The 16,593-nt window shown below is 45.9% G+C and overlaps 1 protein-coding gene across 5 annotated transcripts in view; it reads right to left on the reverse strand.

Annotated features, from left to right (window-relative positions):
* Nucleotides 1-12,794, reverse strand: part of ZNF704 (zinc finger protein 704) — a 116,840-nt gene extending 104,046 nt beyond the window's left edge. For all 5 annotated transcript variants that reach the window (XR_012585762.1, XR_012585761.1, XR_012585760.1 and 2 more), the window contains exon 1: nt 11,903-12,794. Coding sequence is in view for 2 of the 5 variants with exons in the window: in XM_074577331.1 (XP_074433432.1) it covers nt 11,903-12,184 (282 nt within the window). In the remaining 3 variants the exon portion in view is untranslated. The remainder of the gene's footprint in view (nt 1-11,902) is intronic.
* Nucleotides 12,795-16,593: the final 3,799 nt, after the last annotated feature.

A 16,593-nucleotide genomic window follows, 5' to 3' on the forward strand; every position in this document is an offset into this window, starting at 1 on the left:
AACAAAAGGATGAAAATGTGAAAGTACAGCAGCTTCCTTTCCCATCCCATACGAGCCATATCCATTTCCTTACAGAAAAGCACATGACATGACTTCTAAGATAATCAGACACCAATTAGTAACCATTACCATAAATTAATACCAATTATTGAATGCATATATCTTCAAAATTTGCTTGCAATGTTTAATTCTCAAAGAAATAACTCCATGCTCTGTAGTCTGGAGATGCTGCACAGGCAAGTGGATGCCTGCGGACCCGGCTAGCTGGGTTCAACTGGACGACAGCCCCCCGGCATGGCACGTCTGGAAGGATCTCAGCAGACGTCTTTCAGCCCTGTCTTCCTTTTCTTAAATAAAACAAGCCCCTGAGAAACACACTGCCTCTAAACATCTAAAAATTAAGAAGCTAGCTTGGAAAGCCTTAAACAGAAGGAAAGTGGAGGATCGTAGTCGCAAGAAAACCAGATTCATTTTTCATTTAGCGATCCTGTTGTTGCACTTCAGTATTTGCTAAACACGCTCATCATAGAGCGCTTGGATACCCCACCAGGCTAAAAAGGACTTGGCCGGCCAGGAACAGGCAGCCATAATTGCCTTGCCAATTACTGGCTTCCCAAACAGCGAGTTTAAAATGAACTAAACCAATTATCACATTTTCTTGCAGCGACGTACGTGCCTGGCCGTGCGAGCGGGACGGATGTTTGCCAGGCAGCGCATCCTCGTCGCCTCTCCTGCGGCAAAAGCAGCATGAGAAGTGCCCCGTGCCACCAGGACAAGCTGCGCCTATGCACAGGACAGGAGAGGGACTGGAAATGCCTGCCCTGGGCTGGCCAAGGAGCACTGAAGGGCAGAAGAAGAGGATACACCTGGGTCTTGCTGGCCACCACTGGGAAAGTTTGAAAAGTCTGGAATTGGAGATAAAAACGAGTGTGCTAATGCAGGGTAGCAGGGAAGTTCAAACAAACATTTTTGTTCTTATTTCTATTACATTACTGCTCACAATTACAATCTGTAATTAGTGAGCACCACCAAATCAGCTGTTCTCACTGCACTGGCTGAAGCCGTGAAAACTCACATCAGGGTATTTTCTACGGTAAGCCTATGAACATCTGTTTTCTCTGAAATGGTGATTTTTCCTACTTGTAAGAGATGCAAAAAGGGTCCTAATGGCAGTGAGAAAGTTTCTACTGTCTTTGCTGCCCCTAATTTTGATTCTGTCTACATTAAGAAGTTGTACAGAACAGCTTCGGTTTTAAGTAACTTAATACAGCCTTGTGTACGGATTGTCTTATGGACAGAAATATCAGTCTGGCCTGTATTACCCGAATTTCATGTACAAATAAAATATCTTTAATTTCAACTATTTCGAGACCATTGCTGGAGATGTACAAGAAGATCCACTTGTTTCTCTTTTCATTTGCTGGTGGTTTGGGATCAGTAAGGATGGCAGCGGTTCAAAGCAGAAGGGAGAAATACCACCACCACTTTTATCACCTCATTCAGGATTGAGTAAGAAGAGCTCCCAAAAATCACACCATACAAGAGGCAGCGGGGAACTCCCTTACTAGATTTTGGAAATGCTGCCTCACTGCTCCTCAGTAAGAAACCCTTGATTGGTTCATCTGCATTTGAAGGCCCTCCTCCTCTGTCTGGATAGAGATACATAGCAGAGTATGTCTACAGAGAAGAAAAACAGACTAGCTTTATTTTCAAGATCTCTTGCAAATATGGTACAGAGAGGTGTGAGATTTCTGAGGTCAGAAGCAACTGTCTGTCTTCAGAAGTAGCCGGCCAAGATGAGATGCTGCAGATCTCAAATCACTTAAAAGGAATATGGAAATGTAATCCATTTGCCTTAACATTCTGGGAATAAAGAGACTGCTCTTTTTTTGTTTGTTTAAATGATGGGATTTCAGTTAAATTAAACCAAGGTAGTTCACAGATGTATCCAACTGTTGTAACTTTTGAATGAAGCAGGCACTGTGAATGAAAGCTTCAAGGGCCAGTGCTGATCTAAATCAACTAAGAATCAGAACCAGAATTAAGTGCACATCCTTATCTCCTCTAACCGATCTCAACTCTGGAATTAGAAAGCATGGTCCTTCAGAAGAGATGAACAAGCAAGGAGTGTTGCCCACAGTTAAGAGATTCTCCCAAATCTATGTTTGGCTCCAGACAAAAACATTTAGCAGTTTTCCTGTTCAGAGTGGGAGAGGTGCCAAAAACTTAGTTTATTTTTGGGTCTGACTACACAGAGAAATGGTACCAGAGAGTTCCATCTCATTATCCTATGAAGCAATGGAATAACACTCGGAGAAACCTGCAGAGACCAAACATGACCTTCTCTTCCTCAGCCACTCCAGAAACCAGCCCTCTATCAAAGCACTAGAGGGATGCAACTATGTCTCATTGGAGAAGAGCCTTCACAAAGAACCTGAAGAACAATCAAGTCCAAAGTCAAGCACAGCCCAACCAGTCAAAAGGATGCTGTCCTCTAAAGGAGGAAAGCTTGCTCCCTTGCTCGCCTTTCTTTTCCTCCCTATGCATGTCCTAGCTGTGATATCCCTTCTTTTCCTCTGCACTATCAAGATGCTTGACCGGCCCTTCCCTGAGTCACCTTAACTTACTGAGGTTACGGAGTCTAGAGACTCTCTGCTGCACGTGTTTCCCGCTGTTTTGATAGCCCACAAAAGCACACAACAAATTCTGGCACAAGTCCAAGGTAGCCAGTGCATGGCTGGGAGCTGGAGGAAGGACAGAGAGGGGAATGCTTCACCCGTTTTGGAACCAACAAAATATTAAATCATCTCACCACGGCTCCACAAACACCTCTTGGTTTTACCCAGTGCCTTCACACAAAGCATTCTGTGCTGCAAAGGCTGCTGCCCCAGCCGAGGGACCTACCAACATGGAAAGAGAAACACCTGCAAGACCAACCACTTCTCTCCTGCCATGAGAAAGTAAGAACAATTGTCTACAACAGCGATGGCCATGCATGTTGAGGCAAAGTATCAATGCAAATCCTTCGCAAACACCAGTTCACCCTTACTCATTTTTTTCTGCTTTTTTCCATACAGCTCTGTAAACCAGGTGAGGACCACTTTCCATGGCCTTATGAACCATGAGCTACAGAGGAACCACCACTAATTTAGACCTAAGAGCAGCAAGAACTGCATCACAGTGTTCTCTTTAGAAGTATTTCAAAGTAGAAGAATCAGATTTTTTTTTCCTTTGGCAGTACTTATATTTGTCACAGTTACATTAAAAAAAAAGTGACTTGTTGAGAAATATGAGGTCAAAACCATTTTTGATCCAAAGAGAGCTCTTTCCGCCATTTCAAAGGGTTATGCACGTACACAGAAAAGATCAGGTTGGCTCAAATGTTTAGCTTGCCAACTTTACAAAGTTCAATTTGTAGAAGGTTATTGTACAATTTGTTCTCTATGTCAGTACGATGCAAGCGTTAGCCACTTTATCTGCTGAAGCAGAAAAAAATATTTAAGTAACTATCCAGTCTTATGACTGCCTGTTATAATTGCGTTGCCTATCTGAAGTTCAAGTAACCTCTTCTCTGCTATGTTAAAAAAATACATTAAAGATGGCACAATGATGAGCTATATAATTTCACACTTCGGTATCTAATCATTGAGGCGTTTTACCTTCCCTCTGATTCTGTGTCCGGTGGTCATAATATATATTCATATTCTATAGTCCGAAGCAATACTTAAAAATTATTAGGACTGTTGTGGAAAGGTTTTAGGAGACGAATGGATACACCCTTGTGGTTACATAATTGGTCTGAAATCCCAAATCTGCTTAAACTAGCAGGACTTTTCCATCAACTTCACCTGGGTCAGGATTTTATGGAAGTTTGATTATTTATATTTTGCAAAAAATCCCCAATCAAAAGATCTGTATTTTTATCCAGAGTTCAAGCAACAGAAGTTGTTCAGTTTCCTGTCGTCATTAGTTTTGCTGTCAAACAACAAATACCACCCACACATGTACTTTTCAATACAATGAGACAAATGTCACGGCAATCGTTGGTTGGGACTGGAAAGTTTGGCAAAGTGCCAGAGCAGTGAAAGTGATCCCATCACAGATTGTTCAGCAGCAGCGATAACATTAAATTCCTATGGGCTCTGCTCAGCAACATGCTACTCTGAAAAACATCAACACAACTCCGTGAAATTGAAGCTGATCACCATAGGAGCTAGTGCACGTTCCTTCTATGCGCTTTACATTTCCTGTTCAATTTTCACAAATAAACACAAAAACTAACACGAGTTTCTCTCTTAGTCTACCGTCCTTCTGTATTCTTTGGGCTGGCCTCGAGCATCAGGAATAGTCAAGCCGCTCGCTATTTTTAGAAATAAGCAATTCAATAAATCACTTGAAAGTATTACAAAGCCAACGAGCATTCTCATTCTGAGGGGAAAACCCTTGCTCAATCCACAGCACTATTTGCAGAGCAGACATCAGCCAGGACCAGCATGTTCCCTACTGCCCAAGCAGCAAAGCTCCCATCTTTGAGATGGCCCAGTGGCACAGTTTGAGGCACAGATTTATCCTGCAGTCTGCTAAGATCTCTCTGGTGCTCTCCTAGCACTGGAATTTCTAATCTAGCAGGTAGGAAAACCCTTGAGTAGGACTCAAGGGTTCAAAGCTGATCTACAGGACTGTCAGGCTTCTCCGTAACCTTGGGTCAGAAGCTAGGTTGGAAGAGCACAGGGGTCCAAGATGGCCCATGTGTCCGCATTTCTTGTAGGACACATTACAAATGTTAGTTACCAGACCATGAAAAGCACTTTCTCAATACCTAGTTTTCAGATACAAAAAATGTTACTTCCGTCTTCAAGAAGGAGGACTCAGGGAACTACTGGCTTATCAGCCTCACCTTGATTCCCGGGAGCACGATGGAGTCTGGAAACCATTTCCAGGCATATGAAGGACAAGAAAATCAGTGTGAGTAGTTAGCATGGCTTCACTGAGGGGAAGTCATGCTTGGCCAGCCTCATGAACTTCTAGGACAAAATGACTGGCCTGGCAGATGAAGGGAGAGCAGCGGATATTCTCTATCTAGACTTGAGGAAGGCTTTTGTTGCCATATCCTATAACATTCTCATACACAAGCTGTTAATGTATGAGCTGAATGAGCAGGCAGTGAGGTGCAATAGAAACTGTCTGGACGGACAGGCCCAGAGGGTGTTGATCAGCAGCACAAAGTCTAGTTGGAGGCCAGTAAATGGTGGGGTCACCACTGGACCCAGTCCTGTTCAAGATCTTCATTACTGATGTGGATGATGGGGCAGAGTGCAACCTCAGCAAGTTTCCAGATGACACAAAACAAGGAAGAGCAGCTCATACACCAGATGGTCATACTGCCATCCAAAGGGACCTTGACAGACTAGAGAAATGAGCCAACAAGAACTTCATGATGTTTCAACAAGAGAAAATGTGAAATCTGCACCTGGGGAGGAACAACCCCGGACACCAGCACATGCTGGGGGCTGCCCAGTTGTAAAGCAGCTTTAAAGAAAATGCCCTGGCATCCTGGAGGATACCAAGTTGAACACGAGCCACCAATTTGCACTTGTGGCAAAGAGGGTGAATGGTGTCCTGGGCTGCACCAGACAAAGTATTGCCAGCAGGTAGAAAGAGATGAACCTTCCATTCCGCTCAGCACTGGTGAGGCCACACCTGGAGTGCTGGGTCCAGTTCTGGGATCTCCAGTATGGGACAGACATGGACATACTGAGCGAGTCCAGCAACGGGCCACCAGGATGATTAAGGGACTGGAAAATCTCTCCTATGAGAAGTGGCTGAGAGAGCTGGGACTGTTTGGCCTGGAGAAGAGGAGGCTCAGGGGGATCTTACAGATATCTACAAATACCTAAAGGGAGGGTGTAAAGGGAACAGAACGAGGCTCTTTTCAGTGGTGCCCAGGGACAGGACCAGAGGCAATGGGCACACACTGAAACACAGGAGGTTCCCTCTGAATATCAAGGAAACACTTTTTCCACTGTGAGGGTGACCAAGCACTGGCACAGGTTGCCATGGGAGGTTGTGGAGTCTCCTTGCAGATATTTAAAAGCCACCTGGACATGGTCCTGGGCAACCAGCTCTAGATGTCCCTGCTTGAGAAAGAAGGGGGGTGGACCAGATGACCTCCAGAGGTCCCTTTTAACCTCAACCATTCTGTGATAAAGGCTGAGCAGCACATGTCTATGGTACAGACTGCATATCTGAAAGCAGACAACTGATCATTCTCAGTTTAACTCGTTGTAGACTGAAAACAGCCTAGCAAATGAGGATCAAAACTGTTAGTGGCTCCACTGTACCTCTTATTTCTCACATAGTTACAATTTTCTAATACAATTCCTTTTAAGGGCAAAGTGGTTATACTTGGTCTGTGTCCAACAAACAACAACAAAAATATTACATTAAAAATCCTCTGCAAATTACACCCATTCATTCTTTGTTATAGGAGAGTGGAGAAAAAAACCCACAACACCATCTTACAGTCTTACCACCCTCAGCTCTGCCTCCACTAATCCTTAGTATATACAAACTTTTAAAAGAATTTTTTATATGGATTTAAAAATCCCAGGTGTAGTCATGCACCACACTTCACTTGCCAGGTTTTCACTCAAGGACTTAAAGAAACTGAATGAAGTTTGAAATTTAAAAACTAATAAAGTTTATCTACTTACAAAAACATGGCTAAGCTGCTGGCGTTAATCTGCCTCTCTTGCCTCTCACCCTTTACTTGTTCTCCACAGTCCATCAGCATCCATTTGTTATCTCTTGTGTTACTCTTCCACTTCATAGAAGAGGGTAGAACAGGGTTACGCATGTTCTGGGTTCCTACACAGCCTCACCTAAAAGGATCTGGCTCCAAGGTCAGAACATGAGTTCTGGTGTATTAATAACTATTAGTATTTATAAAAATATCTTTATCGTTATTAATCTGAGAGGGAATATTTCAGTGTACTTTTCAGTTAGTAGGCAAGTTTCTAATGTGCCTTTGAGATCTCTTCGCCACTAAGTGAATCTGGTATTTGAAGCCTGCATTTTGCAAATTGCCTGTTAAAATATACTTGCACGCACATATGAAAACTAAATTAAATGGCACTCTGCTAAACAAGCAAAAAATAAGTTTGTTTTGCCCAAGATGAGCCTATAAACCACTCAAACAGTAAAGCTGAAAGTTTGATTTAAAGGATGACATTGAATTCACACACAACTTTGAAAAGAATGCAGAGAAAAGGAGAAAAAAAGTGGAGAGAGAATTCAACCCAGCCAAGCAATGCATGTAAGTAACAGGCAACTGATTTCTTCCAAACTCTGAAGAGTCTTCTACATCCCATATATCACACAGATGTCTCTATATTAAAAAAGAAAACAAACAACAAAATAACAAGAAAAACCCCATAAAACAATGACAAAACAAAACAAGAACAAAACCAAGCCAAAAAAAACTCCATCATGTCCAAAAGCATACTTTTTACTGGATTAACCTAGACTCCTACCAATATCTGCCACCCCTGCCCCACAACCTTTAGCACAGACCTGCATGTGCTCCATACTTTGTACTTATTGCAATTCCTCTTTGCAAGGTGGGCAAAACTGAGCCCAGTGGGCATGAAGTTGAAACCTTTCTTACACAGCTTGGGCTTTCATATTTCTCCAGTGCCACAGCACAGCTCTCTGGGTCTTTAGTTTTCAGACTCTTCATCTGCTCATTTCTCATGATTTTGGGAGTTGCACAGTTTCAGGAACAAATCTGTTTGCGGGAAATTCATCCTTCTGAACTACCAAGAAGTGCTCACACACAAGACAGTATCTGGAATGAATAATTTCACGGGTGCTTATGGTAAAGTAAAGGGCAGAGACCACGGAAACATAACACTTGAGGAACAGGAGCAGCCCCCATACTCAGCTGGGTTGGAAATGTCCCGTGTCCATACTCTGAGCCTGGGGACAGAAAACAAGCTGGAAATGAAGTGGTAGCTCAACTGGGCTAAACAGAAGAAAGCACTAAGCCCTTTACTATTTATAAGAGCAGAGAAACATTGCAACATGTTGGCAAGTTATCACAAGCCCATGTTTGTTACTAGCCCAAATCCTCCATCATAGCGCTCTAGTGGTTTACGGGCCAATTAGCATGGCTCTGCGACTTTCAGCGGGGCTTGCTGACCAAGTACCTGACAAACTCAGCTTCGCAGAGCGCTGACGGACCCCTACTTCATAACCACCCCTTCATATTGCCAAAAAGAGCAGTTTCCACAGGGTGAATTAACCCCAGCACAGTACTAATGTGGCTGCTTGTGGTACCTGAACCAAGCTTCGTACAGAAGATGAAATAAAGAGGACTGCAAATTAATCCACACTTCAAGACAAAGTACAGGTAATTACACTAGTTATTCTTTTTCATGTAATTTCAAACGGCTGGAAATCTAGCTGCAGCCAAAGCAGCAAGTATGGGTTGCACGGAGATAGTTTCACGTGCAAAATGAGCCTGTATAATCAGCACCTTCGTGTTACCTGTTTTCCTATACAGACAATTGAATGAGTTCTGACAAAATAAGAATACCAGCACTTCTCAACAAGGCTTTACAGGCTCTTAAAGTCTCTCCGGCTCTCCTGCCATTACACACAGCACGCTCATGCCTCCCAGCATCGTGTTAGAACAGCAGAGGGAAAAGAAAGCAACTAAGTGTTCTCCAGTGTCCTCCACTTGGCCATCTACGTGTCTACAGCAATATAAAGAAGGAATTTTTGTACCTTCCCCATGACCAGCAGTCTCTCTCACTCTCTTTTTTGTCATACCTGTTATCTCCAAGACTTTAGAAATTGGAGAAAATAAGATTTGTCTTTATAAAGCACTTCTTCCTGCCTCTTGACCCCCACACTTAAGAGTGAGGGTCAAAAATGGACCACCAGTGGTGCAGCCACACAGTGGACTTCTTTCTGGTGGAGACAATACAGCTACAAGACCTGATGCTGCAGGTACTTTTTTCATCTCGACTAGCGAACCAAATTCTCAGGCACTTTTTAAAAATATTAATTCCATTGGTGAATTCATTGATGTATCACAGGTGCTAACCATGGAAGTGACTTTGTGAAGAGCCCATGAAACCTCTAGCTTTAAAATGCCATTCCACCCAAGGGCACGAACATCAAGTGTACGTGTGCATCATCTCTACCCATACCACGCACCAAAACATTGCGTGCTGCTTTTTAGTTGCATTATCTGGATATACAATCATTTAGGTTGGAAAAGACCCTTGGGATCATCGAGTCCAACCGTCAACCCCACTCTACAAAGTTCTCCCCTACACCATATCCCCCAACACCACACCTAAACGACTCTTAAGCACATTCAGGGATGGTGACTCCACCACCTCCCTGGGCAGCCTATTCCAGTGTCTGACCACTCTTTCTGTGAAGGATTTTTTCCTAATGTCCAGTCTAAACCTGCCCTGTTGTAGCTTGAAGCCATTCCCTCTTGTTCTATCACTAATTACCTGTGAGAAGAGACCAGCACCAACCTTTCTACAACATCCTTTCAAGTAGTTGTAGTGTATATGTAGTTGTGTGTATACTGCAAAACCAGCACCCGGGCCACCATGCTTTCAAGTCTGGTTAAATTCTGAAGCTCTTCAGGACTTCTCTTGTTCTGAAGGGTACTGGACACTGTAGCAATTTATGCTCTCACTCAGCAATGGACACCCCTTTGATTCCCTTTGCTCCCGGACCTCAATTCGGAAAGGCCAGGTCTGGGAGTCAAATGTTGCTCACCCCATGCCAGTTCTCCGTTTGGCAGGAATCCCGTTTGACAAACCGCAGCCAGACCGTGCCTCCTGCAGTTTTGCAGTTGGACCTCTGCATTCATTTCATGCCCAGTTCTCTCACATTTAATCTGTTGCTTTGAAATTACTTGGAAGAACACTTAGATTAAGCTTTATGTACTCCTACACTATCCCTAAAGAAATATACAGAAACCAAAGACAATTTCCTTAAAAAATGAAATTGTAACATTTTTTTTTTTTTAGTTTATAGTACTCAAAGTATAAACAGTGAAAGCAAAAACTGAGCAGGTCGGGATGGTTAGGAATATTCTTCTCAAGAGGGTCAATACCTGCACCTGGTTACCGAAGATGACTTGAGAGTTTATTACATACACTAAAAGTAGCCTAATACACAGTACTCCACTCATCAGATTTACTGTCCAGAGAAGTAAATACATGCAAGCACCATGTTCTAATACGCACACATAGTTTTAAGTGCAAAGCAGAAATACCAGCAACCTTATATTAACACTTATATTAACAGACCTACTACTCGAAAGCATGCTGAGGGCCGACAAAGAGAACAGTACACTCCGATAACCCCCCGTTACATGCAGATTTTATCTATGTAATCTGGTTGATATTTCAGATTGTTGTGCTCCATTTGAGGATTTCACACTTTTTTCCTACCAGGTACACAGGGGAAGTTTCTCTAAGCCTCCTCTACCACTTGGAGTTTCGGTGCAACTGGGAGACCGATGGGCCCAGACGCACATTATGGTGCCCTTCATCCTCAGGATACCTGTCCAGTGTCAAAAGGTTCTGTAGCAGCAGAGTTCTCCAGCCTGTCAGGCCTCAGTAGCACAGACAGCCCGACCCATCCCGACCATAACCACATCTCATGGCCTTTGACAGATTCACTGAAAAGCTACACGGATCCAATGACCCAAGTGGGTCAGATTTATCCTGTCACTGCTCTATCAAACTTCCTCTGATACAATATGGGGATAATTTGTATTTATGCTGCTTCCCTTTGGGGACTTTTTTTGTGGTTTGGTTGGCTCGGTTTTGTTTCCTTTTTTTTTTTTTTTTTTAATTTCTCTGGATACAGGGAATACCCCAATGGTAAGAGGGCACTGCTACTATGCCAACCCTTGTTAAGTAAGAATCACTATCTAAATTTTAAAAATAAATAAATTAAAAAACCAATCCAAATGGATACCCTTTAAACTTTCATACACATTTATTTTTCACAACCAGTGCTTAACTTATCATACGAATCCTCCACAGACCTACATACAGACTTAACCGTCCTATCCCGGTTATCCCAAGAGCAAAATAACTACAGAAAACCCCTCGTGATAAAATAATTAAGCCTAAATCTGCGGGATCTCAGCCTGCCAGTGTTCAGCAGGTCCCTCCGGAACACACCAAATCCAGACCACACTTCCACGGGGTGTGAATCGGGCCTCGGCACCCTACTGCTGCATCCAGAAACTTTTCACCAATCGCCCACACAGGTCTCCATCCCACGGCCGCCTCCCCACGCCGGAGCCTCCCGACACCCTGTCACCCACCCGCACACCCCGTAGGTGCCACTCCGCTCTGGAAAAAGCCTCTCCGCGAAGCTGAGCCGGGCTGAACGTCCCCCGCCGCCCCCCAGCAGCGCTGCTGCCGCGCACTTTACCCAGCGAAGCGGTTATTCTGCACACTCAAACTACTTCTGACACCGGCGACTCCCCACGCACGCCACCTTCCCCCCTGCCCCGGCCGCCCCCTTCCCGCCGCCACGGGCACCCTCTTCCTCCGGGACTTGTTGAACGCTGGCCCGGCCGCCCCCGGCCCGCCCCCCGTGCCCGCAGCGCCGGGGGCCGCCCCGCCGCCAGCCCGCTCCCAGCCCCGCCGCCAGCCGCAGGCCGCCCGGCCGGGGCGGGGCACCGCGGCCACCCGCCACCGTTCCCCCGGCCCGGCCCGGGGCACCGGGCGGCCCGGCCTGCCCCGCCCCGCCGGCCCGGCACCCCCAGCCCGGGCCCCTCCGCCGGCACCCGGCCGGGCCGGGCGGCTGCCGCCACCGCCCCTCTCCCGCCCTCGCCCTTCCCGGGACGCACCTTCAGGCTCCCCCGGAGGGGGCCCTTGCCGTGGCCGGTCAGCGCCGGGGGGGGACTCCCCAGGCCGCCCTCCTCCTCCTCCTCTTCTTCCTCCACCTCCACCACCACGTCCTCGTCTTCGTCCTCCTCCTCCAACGCCGCGGCGGAGCCCTCCCGCCGGGGCGGCCTCCAGGCGCTCTCGGGCTTGGGGGGCCGGCCCCCCTCCGCCTGCGCGGCCGCCGGCCCCGCGCTCAGCCGCCGGCTGCCCATGCTGGAGCGCTTGGCCAAGCGCCGCGCCTGCATGGTGCCTCCGCCCGCACGGCCCGGCCCGGCCCGCCTCCCGCCGCGCTCAGCCCCGGCTACGGGCAGCGGCAGCGCCGAGCCCAAGGGGCGGCGGCGGCGGCGCTCACCGGCGGGCGGCGGTGGGTGTGTGCGGCGGGCGCGCCGCGGCCATGGGGGCCCGCGGGCGAGGCCGCCCCACCGCTCGCCCACCTGCTCCCGCCGCCGCCCTCCTCCTCCGCCGGCCTGCCCGGCCCGGCCCGGCTGTCGGGGTCCGCTCCCGCTCGCCTTTCCTCGCCGCCGCCGGTCCCCGGCACCAAAACCCGGACTGGATTCCCGCCGAGCGCGGCTCCGCCGGGCGCTGCGCGGGGCCGCGCTGCCTCCGCCCGCAGCCGCGGAGGAGGGAAGGTTGGGGGAAGGGGGGTTTCCCTGTGGAGCGGCCCCCGCCGGCTTCGCCCCGTGGGGAGCGGGGTGCCGGCCCGTCCCTGCCGCACCCCCCCGGCGTCCACAGTCTGTGTCAATGGCGGGGGGTGCCCCGCAGCCGCCGCAGGCGGGACGGACTGGCGGATGTCTGGGGCCTGGGGGGGATACAATGATTTCACCTCTCCCCAGAAATCATGAATGGAAAAAAAAAAAAAAAGAAACGGAACTTTTGGGGAAAAAAAAGGCTGAGAAGAGACTGGGTTGTTGGTTTGGTTTGGGTTTTTTTGAGATGAAAAATTGAAGGAGGGCTTCAATTCAGCCTGTCGAGGAGAAAACTACTCAGGATGGTTAGGGAAATAATTTCCAGTTTAAATTGTAGTACTTCTGCGCTTTAAGCTTTCAAATAGCTTCCTGAAAAGTTTTTTTAAATGCAAATAGTTGCCAGTCAGAGTTTTAAGCTATTGCAGTCACCGCTTAGATTTATTACAGGCTTCTATACCATTTATTAAAGCCTCCTGAGATTGAGTTATACTTCAGGTTGCCACATGCTTTTTCTAACTAACCTCTTCCTCTACAAGTAAGTTTTAAGTCTGCATTTACGTGTCATTTTTGAGCCCTATATTCTTTTCCATTTACGAGCGAATTACAGTAATTCCCTTTTCAGTGTTCAGTACCTTTCTCCCCACACATTCTGTTTTAGAGACAAGCCAACGGGTCAAATGTATACACCATATGTCACCATGGGGCCAAGCTTCACCTCTAACGCTAGGTTAATTTGTCCCTGTCAAAAAGTAGTGATATTTATTCATTTTGGAATATAGCATGCAGTGCTTTCTATGCAAGAAATTATAGATAATACAGTACCTATTCTTAAATGAAGTTACTTTTCATGTCTAATGATGGAATTTGTTTCAATTTCCTCAACCCAACCCCACAAACCAGTTATTTTCATTCATTCTTTCAAGGTTTCCTGAGACTGCACCTCTGGACAAGATCCGCAACAGAATCGCTGGCAAATTCTGGTGTATCAGGTCTTCCAGCAGGATTTCCCCACACATCTAAAAGTGACATTTCCAGACATTTTACTGTGGCTTTGCTCAGCAGCACTGGAACGTTGGGGCAGCCCATCTCACAGCAGAACAGCAGCCAAAGCCCTTGGTCCACGCCGTGACAAGGTGTCACGTCTTTTTTCCAGCCAGAGTACGGGTGTTTAGCTTCTTCATAGCCGGTCGAGCGGGTCAGTCATGGGTTTTTGAAGCTGATGTCGCATAAAGGATAGATTTGTGGAAGAAAAAAAATAATTAAATGCTTTTGAGTTTTATTTCTAAACAATGTTCAGAAATAAGGTTTAGATTTCACAAAATGTTATGCTTCAGTTTTGCCTTAAACATGAATTCCACCATGAATTTAAATGGTATTCTCAGCTCCTTCATACTGGTACCTCAAGGGCATAGAAATGGAATAATGCAAATACCTCCTAGTATTAAAATTATTTGAAATATTTTGTATCATTTGAATACAACCTAAATCTAATTGTGATCTTCTGTAGTGGCCCGTGTTCACAGTTACCTGAATTATAACCACATTACTGAAGGTCCCGTTCCTATCTGCCGCACACTGAGATAAATGTTGAGAGAGTTCCTTGAGGTCTTCAAAGGTCTGTATGTTTTAATCGTAGCAAGAACAGAATCAAAATTAGAAATTATGTACACCAAATGTGTTATCACTGAATTGGATTATGTGTGCTAGCATGAACACAGCAAATAACAGAGTGGAGACCGAAGGATCTCTTGTAGGAAACAGCAATGAGAAAGGACAGTTTGGCTTGCACAGACATGTCTGTTAACTTCCATGACATTTCAGCCTTTATTTGAACTTTGTATTCAGCCCTTTCATCAGGTTAGTTCCAGGACTGGCTGTAAGATACAGATGACTTAACGCCTCTTACCCCGAGGTTTCAGTGAGCAAACATAAAAGCAGAGATTGTTACCAATAATCAAGCTTTTAGTTGTCAGTTCAACAACAATTGTTTCAAAAATTACTAGCTGGGTTCTGTGGTTAGGGAGCGTGGTGGCAGGAGGCAGAGAGGAGAGGCTCAGACAGGTTCTTAGAGACACAGAAAACGTCCCGGGCCTGGCTGCCTGCCTGCCTGCAGGAGGTTGCTCCGTTCTCCAGGATGCTGCCTCTTCTCCCCCAGGACTCCCGTAGGTCATGGCCCCTCAGCTCTCAAAGCCGAGCAGGTCAGCCCTGAAAAAGCTGGGCAGGGTGATGGAGGAAGAGTATAACCAAATTCTGGTGGAGGCAGAGGAGGCAAAATAGTTTTGGGATCAGGAGGGAAAAGCAATGGCAGTCCGGAGTTCACCGGGCTGATGGGCAGGGCAATCCTGGATAGGGGTTTAGAGAAGAATAGTGACTTTTGATTAGTAATCTGAGCTGCTAATGCTTTTTACTCCTGCTGGGTTATCAAATGCAATGAGAAGCCAGTGTTGACAACTCTACAACAGATTGGTTAAAGATTTCTAGCACTTCCCAGGCAAGCCAGATTGGAGCGGTAGTAAGAATAACTTCTCTCACAATATTTGATACAAACAAAAGATAGAAATGACTGTTTGCTCCATTTCTTCCAGTCTGTCTGACTTGCAGTATGAGTGGAGCTGAAGCTGATCCCATATTGCCCTTTCAGTGCTTCCCAGGGGAGTTAGATTATGGAGAAAGTTTTCTAAGGACAGTCAGGGAGTCCTAGATAGAGTCCTCTTCAGTATCTTTAAATTCACAAATACTTAAGAGCCAAACACAAGCCATAAGCCACTATCACCCGTCAACATTTTTTCCCTGAGACTCAGTCTTAGCACTCTTGGGGTGAACTGCTGAACAATTCTGGCCCATAGCCACATCCTGACATCGAGTAAATTCTTGTGATACTCAGGGTAATATGGTAACACTTAGCTAAACAGAGATATCTCATGATTGTACTACAGAATAACATGCCTCTAACGAAAGTACAGGCTCTGGCTATAATAACAACTGTTTACATGTCAATGATTTCCAAGCTTATTAAAAGTTAATGTGCACATTTGCACTCCCTTTGTGTATACAGCTTTCCAACACAGAAGCGTTTCAGATGCTTCTTTGCCTATAACTTTAGCAATCAGTGCATATTTCCAAACAAGAAATGTCTCTCTAAAGACACACGAGACAATTTGAACGATAAGTATATATGAGCATATATATCTCCCTTTCTTCTAGAACAATCTGTGAAGGTGAATTACGGTGACAGGTTTGCAGTTCATCTTGAGTAATTATTGTCTAAAGTCTTTCCATAAATCCACTGGGATTCTGCGCACTAGCTGCAGAAGAAAAATCTAGCTTTCCCTGGCACTGCCTTAACTAGTCCATACTGATTAATGTCTGGTGGAGTTTTCTTATGATACAGGCTTTTTCCAAACATTTTATACAGTCCATCTCTGTTAAGTATTCCTCTCATTTTTAATATAATTATTTACTGATCTGTTTGACATTTTGTTCCATTCAGCTGCTGCTACTTTATCCTGCGATCGTGACTGCAGGCACGGCTTGCCTGACACCACGTCGGGGAAAGAGTCCGTTTCGCTTTGAAAAGCGGAGATTCTTCCCTAATACTGAGGGAAGCACTGCTCTGTAATCACCTCGCTTGCTGGTCCCAGAGCTGCTTCCAGCAGGATCGATCGCATGGCAATGCAGCTGCCAGCAGCGTCGAGCACTAGCCACGGCTAAGGAGCACTAGTACCGTTGTGCTTCAGTTTGCCTCACAGGAGCAGGCGGATACATTGACTGCAGTTTGCATTTTGCTGGACCACCCAGAATCCCACCTCGGCTAGCTCTGTGCTTTTTTTTTTTACTACTACTTTTTTTTTTTTTTTCCGATGTGCCTGCAAGGAAAGAAAACATTTATTGATTTATGTTCTTTTAAAAAATGCCCATGAATGTCAGCATTTTATCACTAGAGGCAAGATCCCCTCTGCTCCTACCTC

Source organism: Larus michahellis, chromosome 2 (assembly GCF_964199755.1).
Source record: "Larus michahellis chromosome 2, bLarMic1.1, whole genome shotgun sequence".
NCBI lineage: Eukaryota > Metazoa > Chordata > Aves > Charadriiformes > Laridae > Larus > Larus michahellis.